Source organism: Halichoeres trimaculatus, unplaced genomic scaffold, assembly GCF_033239565.1.
Source record: "Halichoeres trimaculatus isolate MK-OKI-2021-1 unplaced genomic scaffold, fHalTri1.1 fHalTri1_scaffold_20, whole genome shotgun sequence".
Lineage (NCBI taxonomy): Eukaryota > Metazoa > Chordata > Actinopteri > Labriformes > Labridae > Halichoeres > Halichoeres trimaculatus.
In genome coordinates this window covers 4,245,422-4,262,384 of record NW_027437198.1, presented here as the reverse complement: position 1 = coordinate 4,262,384, position 16,963 = coordinate 4,245,422, and the positions used below count along the sequence as shown (strand labels likewise).

Below are 16,963 nucleotides of genomic sequence, written 5' to 3'. Positions count from 1 at the left end.
CCCACGTTATATCTGCAGTCATTAAATTTTATTTATTTATTCAACACGGTGCAAATAATAAAATGTGTATGAGGAGTTACACCGAGAACTAAGCGTGTTATTGTTTCTCTTTAAATTGGACTCTAATAAAACAGTTGAATTAGTTTATGGGCTACAATGGCTTGAACATCTCAACAAACTCTAAACATATCATATGAGTCAAAAGAAAGTGATGTCTGTCAAGTATAAAAAGTTCAGTTTCACAGAAAGTAGGATGAATCCAGTTTCACATGTGTATATTGGGTGTTTTTGATAAAGAGGCTGATTACATTAAAATTGATAACAGTTTAAGAATAATTTTACGTGTTTGTTGATTGCATTCTTAGTCAGATGATACACAGCTGTTCAGACACTTGTAAAAAATAAGATCTGGATGTTTTCAAACCACAGTTTTAGTTTCAAATAAGCACTGAGCTAATTAAAATCAAAACATAATCTCACTTTTGATTTTTTTTCTCCTGAAGCAGATGTGCTCAAACTTCAAGCCCTGACATAGATCTTTCATTTTTTCTAGGCCACATTTAAGAGGTACCAGATGGAGCACAAGATGAAGCAGGACTCACTGGAGAGATCCCAGTCCGACCTGAAGAAGTTGAGGAGGAAGAGCCAAGGCAAGAACGCCAACAAGTATGAGAGCAAGGAGAGTGAGGTGAGAAGTTAGACTGAACACACTCACAGACGTGTGACACACACAGCGTTGGACGTAATTACAATGACACTGAGAAACTTGACACCTGATAGCATGTCAAAGACAGTGTAACAGTAGCTGGAAAGATGTGCGTTGTGTCCGCTCTGTGCGCTCATGCAGCAACACGGGTGTTGGTTGCTTCGCCCACTTCAAACATACCTGCATGAAGTCCTTTCCCACACCAGCATGTCGTTCCAGCTTCACGCACTCTGAGAAATGTACACACTCACATGCAATAACAGACAACAGAAGTAAGGGATGACGGGCCTGAGCGGGAAGAGCTACCTGTCATTAAGATACAAATAACTATGCAAATAACGCAAAAGATCAGAGGAAAGTGCTGCACACTCTTTAACTCAGCGAAAAGATTTGCCTTCTCAGAAATGTTTGTTTGATTCAAACATTTCAGAAAGTAAGAGCAATCATTCAATAATATGAAAAGTTGAAGCTCCCAGTTAAATCTATCTTAAAGGGGACATATCACGCTGATGCCTGATTTAATACTTACGCATAATATAATAAATTTGAAAACAAGACCTTTCACCCCCTGAATTTTCAAAAAATGAGATATTGTATTTTTTCTGATATCCTAGAACGAGATTTGATGCCTCTGAAAATAGGTCATTGACATTTGGCCGCGAGATTTCAAACGTTGTGACATCTTTTTATTGGAGTAATCTGATAAAGCAGCTCCTCCTCCAGGATGTCAGTTAGTCACACAACCGCCACCGAGGGATACACCCACCAAGAGCCGAGTATAAACGTATAAACTATACATGTTACAGTACCAGTTTGACTCACCACACTGAAGCGTCCTGAGATGATCTGTGTTGAGGTGGATTTTCTTCCTCCTGAGCTGCAGAACCGTCCGGGTCTGACTCGGGGTCCAATACAAAAGCACGTATCCTACACTCTGCCATTTTATTAGTGCTATCAATGCCTTACGGTGAAGTTTTGGCAAACAGCAAACTCGCTCGGTCTGCCCCATCCAATATGGCGATTTTGTAAATACTGCCATGCTGCAAAAACCGCCCCCTGGCTCTACCCCCTCCGCCCCTCTGATAGAACTGACCAATCAGAGCACAAGGGGCTGTGACATTGCGAGGTTACTGGAGGTCATTCTCGAAACAGAGCGTTTCAACGAGATCTGCAGAATGGCCTAAACTGAGGATATTGAGAACGCTATTGTGGGGCAATGAAGGAACTAAATGACTTGTACTGAGGGCAGAAATGCTTTACAGGCATCCTAGTCTGGCATAGTGAAAAGGAGAAACAAGCATGATATGTCCACTTTAATAGAAAGCAGTCGACGTCATCAAAAATATGTGTGCGCATTTTGGCGACCATTGTAGCATTTAGCTCCATTCATTCAGACGTGTGTTAGCGCTGTAAGCAGCATAGAAATGTCTGGTTGTTCTGTGGTCAGTTTGACCGATCTTTCATGACCCATAAAATGTTGTCTCCTACAAAGTAAATACCAAAACCACCAAAGAAGAGTAGATCCTCTTTGTTGTCTCTTCCTATTTTTTAGAAAGCACTCGTCTCAGAATCTCTATCCTTTGATCCTCTACATGATACCCGTCGTCTTTTCTCACGGTCCCAACACTCTGTCTCTAAAGTATCGCAACAGAATCTCTGCGTTTGAGCTGCCTGAACTTTGCTGACTTGCAACGTCTGACCATCCTTCTGCCATTTTGCATTTTCTAAGCTAACCTTTCACCCAAAGAGAGCACCATCTACAGTAGTTTACAAGCCTGATATTGAAAGATGATCTCCACCAAACCCCACCTCCCCACGTTAAAAAAATAACTGGCGTCTGCAGACGCAGTCAGTGACAGCCAGGGAGATAACAGTTCACACTTCACTCTGAAACACCAGCAAGGTCTGTGTTATTAAATGTGTCTTCATTATCCAAATAATTAGGTTGGACTGCAGATAAATAATTTTAACTGCTGGTGTTCTAAATCCAGTTTTTTCACTATGGAGAGTAAATAATAAGTAACACTTTTTATGACCAAGTGAAACTACATATTACTAACTAACCATTAACCTGTTTTTTCAGTAATCTTAAAATACAAAACCATAAATATTCTGATAGATTTGGTGCAGTTCTCTTCTCCTTTTTTTATGAACCAAGACTCAGACTCAGCAGTCTGTGTGCTCTTTTTGTTTTGGAAGGGGTTATGATCTATTGACACGTGTTTACATCCTGGTATTTCACAGTCTGGTAAGCGTTAATGGATAATGCCGTCACAAGTATCGAGTGTGTCTAAACTCCTCTAAAACCGTCTGTCCACTGAATGTCTGTCCACTTTTTGATGTTTTCTATTCACTCACTGATTCCTCTCAAACCTGTGAGTTGTTAACCAACGTCAAATTGGTGTTACTTGGGTAAAAAAAAATGTGTTTTTTGATGGTTAACACCCTCACGTCGCTTGACCAATTATTGTACTCTGCAGTACTTCTGTTGCCAAAATGTGTGCGCAGCCGTTACTGTTTACAAACAGGAAATTGGTCTGTATCTTTAAGATAAGATATAAAAACATGACTTGGACTTGGACCTGGTTTCCGCCTGGAACAGCAGTGATCCATAAGTAATTTTGGATACAACTTGAACATTTTTTTCCAAGTATTTCTGATACTTCTCAGGTTACTCAGGTCAGAATACTGTTTGGGTGGTACTAAGTTCTTCAATTTAAGTACTAAGGAGTTTTTCTTCTTTTTTGATTCATTTCACACAAACAGTGCTGATGTTTCTTCTTCTTTTTATGTCATTGTTGAAGTGTTTTATAAATAGATAGTGCAAAAATCTGTTTTTAGGGCAGAGGTTTGCAAACTTTTCAGCCCAATGAGCACAACCAAAAAGTCACATTGGGGAACTATGTCGACATAGAAATGTGAAACACAGATCTATAGTTTCTGTATGCCTGGTTTTATATTAAGTTTAACCCTTGTGCTGTATACATTGTTATAATAATGGATGAAATACACAAAATGTAAGTATTTGGGGGTTTTGGGAAACATTTTGTGACCCCAACCCCCAGGGATTCTTGAACCCATTTTGGGAATCACTGTTATTGGGAACATGTTAGCTTTGTGGGAACTGTACATTTGTTTATTTTTCAAAGAAATTTAATGAAGATAGCACAGAATTTTTTTCAGGCCAGATTACATTTTTGTGATACTGTATGTAAAAGAACATAAAACTGTAGATAAACATGAACAAACCTGCAAAGTGAGGACATAAGAGCTTTGTTTTTATCCACCACTATTTATATTGTTTTTTTTATTTTAGACTTGCCTGAAAAAGGATTGTGGGATTTCCTTTTTTCTCTGAAGGGATGATCTCATTCATGTCCCTTTGCAACAGGGATCAGTCATGCTCAGTTTCAGAAACAAGTGAATGTGTGTTCGTCACAGTTACCACAGGTGTCTTTCCTCACTATGCTGATTAATCACCTTGGAACATTATGTCAGTACGAGCTGTTCAAATTCATTACAACACCACTGCCACACCCTCACAGTGACTCCACAGACACGAGGCTGACCTCTGAGCTGCTGCCAAGAGAGGACGGCAGCCTCTGAATGACATCAGGCAGCCTGCGCACCTACGTGTGTGTGTGTGAGTGTGAGTGAGTCTGTGTCTCTGTCTCTACATGTTCAACACTAAGCCCCAAAGCAAAGTAAAGACAAAGTTATGAGGACATGCATTATTAACATATCTTTTTTTTTCATTTGGCAACTTGATAAAAGAGAAAAGAAATGTTCAAGTTCATTCATTTTTGATGATCAGAAGGATGAAAACTTTACAAGTTGTAACTTTTATGTTTAAAGAAACTGAAAATGGAAAGGAAACTTATTTTTTGGTCATGTTTAAACAATGTTATAAGAACATATACACGTATATTTTTTGCTTTCAAGAAGTAACAACTAGCTAATACCCTTGGCTTTGAGTCATAAAAATATGACACTTTAAACTGTCTTGGCTGTATGAAGTCATTTCCTAGCAGCTCTTAACATTATATCTGACAAATAAGATCAATGAGACAGCCTGATTTTGAAAATGTTGACCGTAGTGCTAAAAGTGTTTAATTTACAACTTTGAAGATGCTATAAGGAGGATCTGTTTTAATTGGACTGCCTTGCCACCCTCTGGCCTGGAGTCTCACGCACACTGTCGTAGATTACTTTTAGATAGGCATGTGTTTGTTCTGGAATTAAATGGAGGTTGGATCAAAATAAATTTTCTTTGTTTACAACAACTTTTTACCAGATGCAACGCGTTGAAGTAAGATATTTATCAGTCAGCAGAGCTACGTAACCTCACTCTTCATTTGATTGATAGACTCTTAAGATTGAACAGACCACTGCAGAATAACTGCTGACCGTGGGTTAGAATGGACATTATCATAACAGATTAGCCCCTGTGTTAGCCTTTAGCTCATGCTCTATCTCTCCCCTGTTTATCTTTCTTCTGCTCTTCTGTCCTTTTTCTGTCTGACAGTTAGGCTCAAGTGTCCACTATCAGTACAAAATTAATCACAGAAATCGTTTTCAGCAGAGAAAAACACAGATCTCTCTTCTCTCTACTAAACTTTGTCAGCAGGTGCGGTGTTGTCGTAGAGACTTTGACATGCTGTAAATCAATCTAGTCCTGTTTGACCCAATCAGGAAGCTAAGAGGTAGGATTTTTAAAGGTAGAATAGAATAGAATAGAACTTTATTGTCATTGTAAAAAGTACAACAAAATTGAAGTCACAGCAGCAATCAAGAAAACAAAAGTAAGAAAGTGTATAGAAAGTACAAAAAGGTCCATAAGAAAATAGATGATGACAGCTTGTCCATCATTCAGTTCAGCCAGCCTCCACCTCCACAGGGTCCAGGACTGAGCTTCTTCAGTCATGCTCCATCTCTGTCTCCTAGATCCTGTCTGCTCACAGCAGGTGAAGTTCTTCCAATGTGGCGTTGGTGTCTGATGTTAGCTCCGTTAGCCATGTCTGTGAATAGCATGATGCTACTCTGCATTCTGGTATTCCCTCTGTTGCTGGGTTAGCACAGCTTGCTCGTCCATCTTATTGGAGATAGATCTTACGTTCCCAACAACGATGGATGGAAGGACAGGTCCATGTCGTCACTTCTTAGCTCACACCTGAGAACCAGCATGTCATCCTCACCTCCTTCTCCTCACCTTGTGGGAAGACATCAGGCCTTACACCAGTTAGCATTGACATGCTACAGACTGCTTACAGCTGAGTTCACATGTAAACAATGCGGCCATGGTTACATGGAGGATCTCCAGACAAACACAGGAGAAAAAGTAGTAAAATATAACTGAAGCCACAAAAAGTTTGGTGTCCATGACCAACAATGAGCCGTACAAAGTAATAATCCACTCCAAATACAAAGATGACCAAAAAGAGACGAAAAAATTACAAGAAAGGACAGAGAAGAGAGAGCTGCTACAAAAGGCAGCCATAGCCAACAGGACAGCAGCAACTCAAAACATGTAATATTGGTGCTGATAATCTCATTTTTAAGTATGGGTTGGGATCAGGCATATATCTAGAAGGGAGACTTTTTAAGATCACTTCCAAACTCCTCACAGCTCCTTTCACTCGGACAGATAGCCTTAAAAATTCAAGTTGTGATCCCCTCTTCATTTTCCATTTTGTCCTTCAGTACATTGCTGTAGCTTCCCCATTCCTCTGTGCTCCTTTCCCACTGTCTCTCCTCCCTCCTCCACCTTCCCTTCCATTCTCTCCTCCCTGCCTTACCCTTCCAAAAAGCCGTGAGTCAGAGTATTTGTGCTCACTTCTTTGATACCAGCCCAGGTATCAGGATTTAGACACAAAGGCGGGCTGGAAAGACAGACAGAGGGACAGGGTGTCAGGGCTTAGAGGAAGGAGTTTACAGTAAAGATGATTCAGAGGACTAAACGCTGAGGAAGCACAAAGGGAGCTGCAAGTTACGTCAGAAGGAAAATAAAGAAAGGCTGTGATCAAAACTGTGAAAGAGTCAATTTAAAAGCTTTCCACATGAACTCCTGTTTTCCATTGTTATCCATAGCAACAAGCCTGCTGTGATGCTGGCAGATGTGATTAAGAAAGGGTGTGTGTGTGTGTGTGTGTGAGTAGCATTTTCACTCCCGTATTCCTCCTCCCTCATCCACTTGTTGGTAGGAATTATTCCGCCCACTTCTCCAGCTCTGGTAAGGTATCCACTCTTTCTGTCCTTTTCACTCCATTGATATCAAACCCTCAATTTATCACCACTGAGATGAAACTCCGCAGTGTTTCTCGCTTCCAAAACACAGGAGCAGATAACAAGACATTAAAGGTGCTAGAGAAGCAGCAGAGATGCTTCATTATTGAATATCTGAGGCAGAAAAGAAACGATAATTAACCTCCAGGTCTGGGTGGATATAGATGTGAAACAATGCAGATACAGCAAGAAAAATACGCGTACACATTTTTTCACATTTGTTTTATAATCCTTAATCACTGAGGAAGTGGGTGCACACACAAAGCTCATTTTCACTCCTACAGAGACAGAAACAGATGCAGCAAAGCTCTGAAAAATACAGTTCTTTGCATTCTCCACCTCCCATTGGTTCTGTCAATGAAAAGACAGGCAATTGATGGGATTGTGTCACATTGCTGAGCGTCCCCTACAGCAGAAGAACAATGGTTGTTATGCACCACTGAGGCTATTTAAAGGCCACGAACGCCTCACATGAAAACCATCTGTAAATAGAGACATCTCCATCATCTGCATAGAGCTTCAGAGAGATGTTCAATGAGTCTTCTACAGAAGCATATTGCATTCACTTGAAGAAAAAAAACAACTGAGGTTTTTCAGAGTAATTTATTCTTCTGTTTGTTTGTTTTTTTTTGTTTTTTGTAATTAATTTTGTTTTTCTGATAAATATTTTTCTATTGGTTTGTTTTTTGTTATAATTACTATATTGGTATGTTTTTTGTTATAATTATTTCTGTTTTTATGAGTAATTTTTTGTAGTACTTAATTTTGTTTTCTATTGGTTTGTTTTTTGTTATAATATATTTTTTATTGGTTTGTTTTTTGTTATAATTATTTATGTTTTTATGAGTAATTTTTTTTCTGTTTTCTCGATACTTCAGGAAAAAAATGCTCCGAAAAACAGGAAAAAAGTAATCTGAAAACAGAAAAAAAAAATTACTGATAAAAACAGAAATAATTATAACAAAAAACAAACCAATAAAAAAATATATTAATCAGAAAAACAAAATTAATTACCACAAAAAATACTCATACAAACAGAAATAATTATAACAAAAAACAAACCAATATAAGAATTATAATAAAAAACAAACTAATAAAAAAATATTAATCAGAAAAACAACATTAATTACCACAAAAAACAAACCGAAGAATAAATTACTCTGAAAAACCTGAGTTGTGTTTTTTTTCTTCAAATGAATGCAATACGCTTCCGTAGTCTTCTGCTGAGGACTTACTGGTTAAAAATTTACTGAGTGCTTTTGAATTCTAGAGAACAGGAGGACAAAAGCTCAATTATCCACTTCATAAAGTACATTTTTCTTGTACTGGAGACATTCCTCATTGATACCAGTCCATATTGACATGATAGTATCACACAGTTGCTGCAAATATGTGGACCTAGCATGTGCTCTGTTGGATTGAGCTTTGGTGACTGTGGAGGCCGCTAGAATTCATTGAACTCATAGTCATGTTCAACAAACCAGTCTGAAATGATCTTAGCTTTATGGCATAGAGCGTTACCCTGCTGAAAGTATCCACCAGAGCATGGGTACACTGTGCTCATAAAGGGACGGACATAGTCTGAAACAAGACACAGGTAGGCTGTGGACCTTAAAACAGGCTCAGTTACTAAGGGCCCCAAAGTGACCCACGAAAATATCCCACACATCATACATAGGCAAAATATTTTCCTGTCCTTTCCACCTTATGACATAACTGTCTCTGCTCAGATATCAGCATGTCTGGCTGATATCTCCACATTGATGAAGGAACGACACCTTCAGCTAAATCCAAACTGAGCTCATTGTCCTTCCTGCTTGTCTCGGTTCAACCACAGATCAATGTCCTGCTTGATTCCAATCAACCTGTGCCACAAACTCTGCCAGAAATCTGGGTGTCATGATTGATGACCAGCTGACCTTTAAGGTTCAGGTGGCCTCGATTACACAATCTTGTTGATATGCCCCCTATAACATCAAGAGGATCAGACCCTACCTGACACAACAGGCCACGCAGCTTCTGGTACAGGCCCTACAGGCATATTACCCAGAATGCAGCAGCACATCTGGTCTTTAACTAGCCCAACAGCACATGCCACCCTGCTGTTAATCTCTCTTCACTGACCTTCAGTGGCAGCTCTACTGGAATTCAAAGCTCTTCTTCTGGCTTACTTAAAAGGGACAAGAACAGCTCCTGCCTACGTGGGGTTCCTCATCCAGGTCTACACTCCTTCTCGCCCACTACGCTCTGCTTGTGAAAGACGCCTGGTACTCTCAGCCCAGTGTGGCTCCGAATCTCTAGCCAGACTTTTCTCTTCTATTGTTCCCAAATGGTGGAATGAATGACCTAACTCTATACGATCCTCAGAGTCCCTATCTACTTTAAGAGATGTCTGAAGACTCATCTGTTCAGGGAACACTTGGGCCCTTAATCTGACCCTTCTCCTCTTTGTCCTCAGGGGTAGAATGAGTCAAACGGTCTCAGCAATAGCTCTTAGTGAATTTTCAGCAGTGAACATTGCATGATGTTGAAGGTTGAACTATAATGTTGCAGATAGGGATGTCCCCATCCGATCACTTGATCAGGATCGGATCGGGATCAGGCATTTTTTAACGATCGGAGATCCGGGGAGACAGAATCGGAAAAAGCCTGGGGCCTTAGTTCTTGTTTTTAATTAAAATGTGTATAATAGCACATCATCATTCATTTTAGAATATAACTTTATTTGTCATTATAAGTACAACGATATTGCAAACAAGAAATTGCAACCTTATCGTCACACACATACAAGGTTATCTTGTGTTGCACCACCGAGAAGCTTTATTTTTACTTTATTGATCCAATGCTGCACTAAGTGGAGAAAAAAAGCTATATCCATGTTGGCTAGAATGATACCTTCATTTAAATAAAATTAAAAAAACTCAAAGGACAACTTGTTGGAAATTTTTTCTTTTCTTTTTTCTCAATGCATTGCTGAAAGATTGGATCGGGAAATATGGGGATCGGCAGATACTCAAAATAAAAAAATTGGAATTGGATCGGGAGCAAAACAAAGGTGATCGGGACATCCCTAGTTGCAGAGATTAATTGTGGTTAGTTATGGATGCATTATTCTACGCGGGGAAAAGAAAGAAGGTCTGCTAAATGAAACTGTAGAACTGTAAAATCTAGGCCACACCCAGCCCTTTGAGCGCCTCTTTCAGGCCTGTGTGAGGTCAATCATAATTTAGAATATGAATAAAAAAACAAAATTTATGCCACAAACACAATACAGTTGTGTGGCGTACTGTTTGGATACAGGAGGTTTATTATGTCTGGTTTATGGAGGTTGATTTTAGCCACTGCCCTGTCTCTGCTGGCAGCCACTCTCTTATGAAACTCATCTGTCATTGGTGTAATCCATTATATATTTTAAAGATCTTTCTGGAGTTTATCAGGCTGCAGCAGAGCTTGTCATTAGAGCTGCAGGGATGATGATGATGGTGATAGGATTTTATAGGTAAATGCAAACACCCAGGAGAGTAAGCTTACTGGAAGTCACACGTCAAAGAAATGAATGACGGAGCAGCAGGGCAGTCGTGGAAAGAAAAGAGCTATTTCTGAATCTATTTGTATAGGTGTGCATGTTTGCTCTGGGACTTTGCATCTGCTGGTCTGTTGACATGTGGCCACAGAGGTTAGCCTGTTATCCAGATCCTATCAGCTCTTAATGGTCGAGTTCACTCGAGGACTTCCTGGCAGAAGAAAGACAGACGGAGTCTCTGTCAGGGGGACAGGCAGATGATACTGTTTGGACAAAGATGACGTCACTTCTACCCAGAGTCACTTTTTTTTTTTCTCTCTGTGCAACAAACAGGTCATGTTATTTTATATCTACCACCTAAGTATCCTCACTGACTTATATTTGTCATCCTCTTTGGCTGCTTCTACTGTTTTGTTTGTTTTCTTGGGGCATGTTTACTGTGGGTATTTCCCTCCCACAAGATCTGATACACAAACATTTTGTTTAGCTCATCAAGAAGGAATTTAGTTCTTAAACTTTTTGATTGGCACTCCCAGTGGATGTGGTCAAACATGCTAACCCTGTGATGGAAGCTGAAAACTATTCCCAAGTGTTTGCTCAGGTTACATCATGTATTTCACCCACTGTTTTCTTGTCCCTGGGCCTTTTGAGGCTTCATCGTTAGAAAACGGTTGTAGGAGCTGAATAGAGAAGGCGTGTGCTGTGGTGTTAACAGCCGTTATGGGCGTGCCATTCTCAGCTAGTTGGATGAGCGTGACGACACAGATCTCACGTGAAGCTTTGACAGAAAATCAGGGACAAAAGACTGACTCAGGAGGGCAGAGGTTCTTGTAGTAGTCTGTACTACTCCTCTCGGGAGAAGGTGTGTGAGTTATAGGCGGGTTTGGAAGAATTGAACTAATTCATAAAAACAGACAGAAAACTAAACTAAGAATGAAAACGTGATCTGGATTTTCTAGAACATTGTCTCTGGGCATTAATAATTAAACTTAATATATCTGATGGAATGTGGACATTTTTTTTCTGAAACCATTATTCACAGTGCAAATCACTGTTTAGTAAAATTCAACTTGGTATTGTGTTGTTAAAGCGCAGTGTTTTATCTGTTTAATATAATTAGGCTTGATGTAAAGCTATACTTCCCTGAAAAATACCTGGAACTTTTAGGCAACTTTTAGGACTGAAAGTTTCCTCCAGTCCATTTTATCAGCAGTCTTGGAGTGGAAAAAGTCTCACATGTCCCATGTTTCCATAGACCCCACAGTCCCTGTGCTCTTTCCCCTGATGGGGACCTTTTTCAGCTCCAGAAATTGAATGCAGACACCGGCCCTGTTCCGTAAAAAATTCCACAGTAAAATTACAGTAAATACTTGCAGCAGAAATGGCCAGAAATTTTCATTTTTTCTACCATTATTTTACAGCAAATTAATTTTGTGGTGTTGGTGTTTTGAAACCGTGAGTGAGGAGGGAACACAGTGGATATGAGACCCTGCTGAACATTGACATGTTGTGAGGACGGCACAGACTGCCTCAACTGTGGTTTTTAAAGTTTACTGGGGAAAAAAAAAAAAAAAAAAAACTTAGTTATCTTTTTTTCCTTTTTACAATCAGCCAACACACTGTACGGTGTCACAGTTGTCACTCCACTGGCTTCCAGTTCACTGGCTTCCCTATGCACGAGCACAAGCACGCAGACAGTGCGTGCGATCCATTACGTATGATTGCCGCGAGCACACCTCTCGACAATCATTTTTAACAAAGCGGGGGTGTTAGAGTGCTGTGTTGGGCGAAAACGACTTAATATAAGTCCAAAAGTCTCTAGAGTCGCTGCGGTGCTCTCTGTGTCTCATTGGCTGACTGTGATGAGATCGCGCTTCATGTAAACAGACGCTTCACGATAATGTAGGCGGGCCATTGGCGTGTGTGATACCCGCTAAAGTCTGGTTCATATTGGGGTAGTGTGACCGCTGGCCATACTCTCAAGCTGGGGAACAGCGCTGGGGACAATTGTGCTTAAGCACGGCACGGTTTGGATGGCCAGTGTGACCGTGTCCTTACTTCTTTAGAACAGTTTGTAATTCTGACTAGGGCTACTCTGTTTTATGCACAGACTGTTTTATCCTGTCTTATTTTTTTCTGAAAGCCTTCTAACACCTGTAGCTGTGCTGCACTGTCCCCTTTATTTTTACATATTGTTTTATGGTTTGCTTGTTTTCTTACTGTTACTCCTGACACTGCTGTAAAGCACTGTTTGGTTATAGAGCTACAGAAATTGATTGATTGATTGATTGAACTTTTATACAATACACAGGGACACACACCATCTTATCCTCTCAGAAAACTTTTGACCTTTTTATAATCCAGCCTCTCTGTGTTGATAACACCTCCTCCCCCCGGAGCTGCTGCCTCCTCTTCCTCCTGTTACTCTGTCCTTTTTCTCAACCCTAAATCTGTCAATACTGAAAACAGAAACTCGACAATACCTTCTCCCGCTGCTAGAAAGAGATTGGGGAATCAAAAAGAGGAGGCTTTCTCCTGTTGTAGTGTATGTCTTTGTTGTGTTTTTGTAGAGATCTGCAGTGAAAAGAGATGAGATGGCTGCAGAGCATGTGGCCCAGCAGATAAGACACAGCGGCGAAATTGAGATGTTGGTTTTTTGAGACAGCAGATAACAGGAGACCGACTTTTTATTCTTCTCTTCTTCTCATTGACTTGTTTTTGTTTTTGCTTCCAGTGCCTGGAGACATTGACAAACCGTCAAATGGACATGCAGTTGTTCATTGCAGACGGCTATAAGGAGGCTCTGCTGGAGGAGAAGAGACGTTTCTGTTTCCTGGTGGACAAACACTGCATGTTCTCCTATCAGTTCGCTTCCTTTCACGACAAGGTAAAACACACTCCTGTCACTCTTCATGTAACAATCAAGCAGACCTTTTCTTGCTTTCTTGACTTTCGAGGTTCCTTTGTGTGATTCAGAGGTGCTGGAAATTGAAAGTGAGGTTCAGCCTTGAAATACATCACTTTAGACCTTGCAGGAAAACCTTTAATCTTATCTGAAACACCAGCAGGTCAATTTATTTCCAAACCTTCAAATTCAGGAAAGTGTCACATGTTTCTATGGTTATACAAATGTCAGCTCTCTCCACTCATGTTTTCTTTTCATATCTCCCTTTGTGCCCCGTGCTCTCTGGAAAGGCCAGGGACATCCTGATGGCGAAGCTGAGCAGCTGGCAGGACCAGTGCAACGACGCCAGTGACATGCCGGAGAGCATTCTGTCGATGATCGAGGGGCTTCGAACACCCATTTCCATCACACCTCTGCCCTCCCCCTCCCCGTCACGGCACAGTGTGGTGAGTTAGGAGACTGATGAAGACACATGCTGTGACAAAACTGTTGTTTAATTTCACTTCTTAACAGTGGCAGCCCGTAACGAAAATTACTGAGGAAGCCAGAATGACGAACTACAGATTTGACTCACTATTATTTTAAAACTGCCTGTTACAGTACTGTTTTTTTACTGTCTCCTCATGAATTTCAGTTTATGTGTTAAAAAAAGGGCAGTGTTAGTCAGAGGTAGTAAGCCTGAGAGTATCCTAGTATACTATCAGACTTCAATCAGTCCGTTAGACTTTATTTATAAAGCACTTTTCATACTGAAAAATGACACAAAAATGGTCACACAAAGTACTTGACACAAATAAATTAATAAAATCAAAAGCAAAGTGACATGACAGCTCCCCGTAAACACATACATCAACACACAAACCTCCACCCTCTTCATACCAACCCATATCCCCTGGGTGGGCCAGACAAACCTAAGCTGGGCCTTAAGTTACAAAAATTTGTAGATCATTAGTTCAACGCTTTTTCCCCTTTAATTGCATTTTAATAACTCTTTTCTGCATCAGACAGATATGCCTGCAATCACTCGCCATGGTACTGACCAATGAGTGGCGCTCTAAAGCACCATCATAACTCTTTTCTTCCAACAGGCTAATAAACATGACTCATTTTACAACAACAGAGGATCTGACGCTAACGAAACAAACATGAAGTGTCAAAATTTTAAGTTGCTCCTTTTAGACTGGTTTATATATGTATATATATAAAAATTTTAAGAAATGTTTCGGGTGGGCCTGGGACCTTTGTAACCCCGCCCCTGCTGTACAGATGAACTGAGGAACTGTAGAAACACTAGAGACCTTAATGAGGAAACACTGATGTCAAAACTCAAGACAAGAAAACTAAACCACCAAATTAAAAAAATAAAAAGATAATATAATACTACAAAACTAAAACAGTAAAAGAGAAAAAAATGTATAACTAAAACTTAAAAGTACAGAATTAAGGAGTGCAGATGCCCAGTGGTCTAGGTTGCGCTCCATGAGGGTCACCCTCCCAGAGTTGCAGTGGGTTCAAATCCAGCCTGTGACCTCTTTCCCGCACGTCACTCCCCACTCTCACCCTGCTTACTTCTCTATCCAATGTCTTTCTCGATCTGAATAAAGTAAGTAAACTTTGTTTATGTAGCGCTTTTCACAGATAAACATCACAAAGTGCTTCACAGTAATAAAAGAGAATAAGAATATATTTATGTATATAAAATATTTAAAAGATAGGTGAAATTACTAAAAATGTTTAAGAATATGCAGAAGAAGTATAGTTAAAAGAACAGGCATTAGGTATCAATAAAAAGGTACAAGAAAGTGCAGTGCTGAAACGTCTAGAATACCTGCTGAAATAAATGGGTTTTTAGTTGCTTTTAAAAAACATCTACTGAGCTCACAGATCGCATCTACACTGTTGGAAAAAATCTACGCTCTGTTTGTCTGGAAACTTTGCTGCCAGTGCTTTTACCTTTTTTGTTTATAGTTCTTTTTCTTTTCTACAGTGCTGTCCTGTATTTTTATACTTATTTTACATTGGTCTGCATTTTTAACAGTGTTAAACTGTAATTTAACAGTATCTGTGTGGAAACTTTGCTGCCAGTGCTTTTACAGTTTTTTTACACTTTGTTTTTTTATCAGTGAATTGCAACCATAAGTGAGGAGGGTACAGGGATCATCTGGCATAATGCCTATAAAAGGAACATCCCAGATGTAGTTTTTACAGATATTTTCTGTAATTTTACAGTTTTGTTTAATGTTTTTGAAAACCAGGAAAAATACTTTTAAAATTAAGAGTAAATAACTGTAAAATTCTGTTTTTTTTAGCTGTGTAAAATTACTGAAAATTTCTGTAACTCTACTAGCATTTTGTTGTTTTATAAGAAAACAGAAAAAATCTGTTAAAAATTAGGGCTTGAAAAGTTAGCACTAAGATTTTACAATGAATAAGATATACAACAGGGAGCCAGTGGAGGGATTTTAAGACAGGTGTTATGTGGGACCGCCTGTTAGTGCAGGTCAGCAGCTTTGCAGCAGAGTTTTGGACAAACTGAAGACGAGTCAACTCCTTTTTATGCAGACAAGTGAAGTGGCTGTTGCAGTAATCCAGTCATGAGGAGACAAAAGCATGGACAGTCATTTCAAGCTCCTCTCTGGACACCATGGGCCTAAGCTTCACAATGTTGCGCAGTTGAAACAAACACTTTTTGACCAGTTGCCTTAAATGGTGCTCTAGTGACATTTTACAATCAAGAGGCTCAAATCACCTAGGTGCTGCTAAATGGTGGGAATAGCACTATCTGAGGTAATGACAAGTGTCTCTGTTTTTTCAGAGTTCAGTTGGAGACAGTTGTTACTTAGCCATTGCTTAGTTTGTGCCAAGCAGGTGATTAAAGAGCTCAGTTTGTGAGTTTCAGAAGCCTTAAATGAGCAGTGAAACTGAAGGTCATCAGCAAAAAGATGGTAGGAGACATCATTGAACTGAGACAAATAGCCCAAAATTAGCTTAAAAAACAAGCAAACAAAAAACAAAGAGCAGAATTAAAAAGCTGATAAAAGCAGCTAAGTAAATAAAAAGATAAATGATCAAGTTCAAACAGATAAAAAAGATAAATTAATATTTATTTAACTCAAAAGATTAAAATTTAAACTATATGCTTTTAAACAGATTAAGATCAGAAGGTTTTTGGAAAAAAATCAAGCTAAGTGAAAAGCTAGTCTATGGCACACAGTCGTCTATGTTGAGAAAGAGAAAGCCCATGCGAAGCTGGTTAACGTCTCATAGCTCATTGCAACAGAATGCTGAATGAATAATGGGGATCATACAGCAATTATGACAATATTTAGACTTAAAAAAAATATTGCTTTGGTGCACATTCACACAAGTTGTCACCTTAGCTCTCCTCTAAGTTAAGCTAAGCTTACCGTCCTGTTTTACTTTGAACTGACCCTTCAAAGGATGTTTTATAAAGTCTTTTTTATAAAGTCACTCAAGGTCCCCATCTGTGTTCATTCTCTGACTTGCTAGCTACATCGATGTGTGATCCAGCTTGTTACAGCGGGCC

At 39.6% G+C, this 16,963-nt stretch overlaps 1 protein-coding gene across 1 annotated transcript in view; it reads left to right on the top strand.

Annotated features, from left to right (window-relative positions):
- baiap2l1b (BAR/IMD domain containing adaptor protein 2 like 1b) overlaps positions 1–16,963 on the top strand; it is a 73,265-nt gene that overhangs the window by 29,523 nt on the left and 26,779 nt on the right. Inside the window, exons 6-8 of the mRNA XM_074695737.1 lie at positions 554–688; positions 13,246–13,398; positions 13,707–13,862. Coding sequence (XP_074551838.1) covers positions 554–688; positions 13,246–13,398; positions 13,707–13,862 — 444 coding nt within the window. The remainder of the gene's footprint in view (positions 1–553; positions 689–13,245; positions 13,399–13,706; positions 13,863–16,963) is intronic.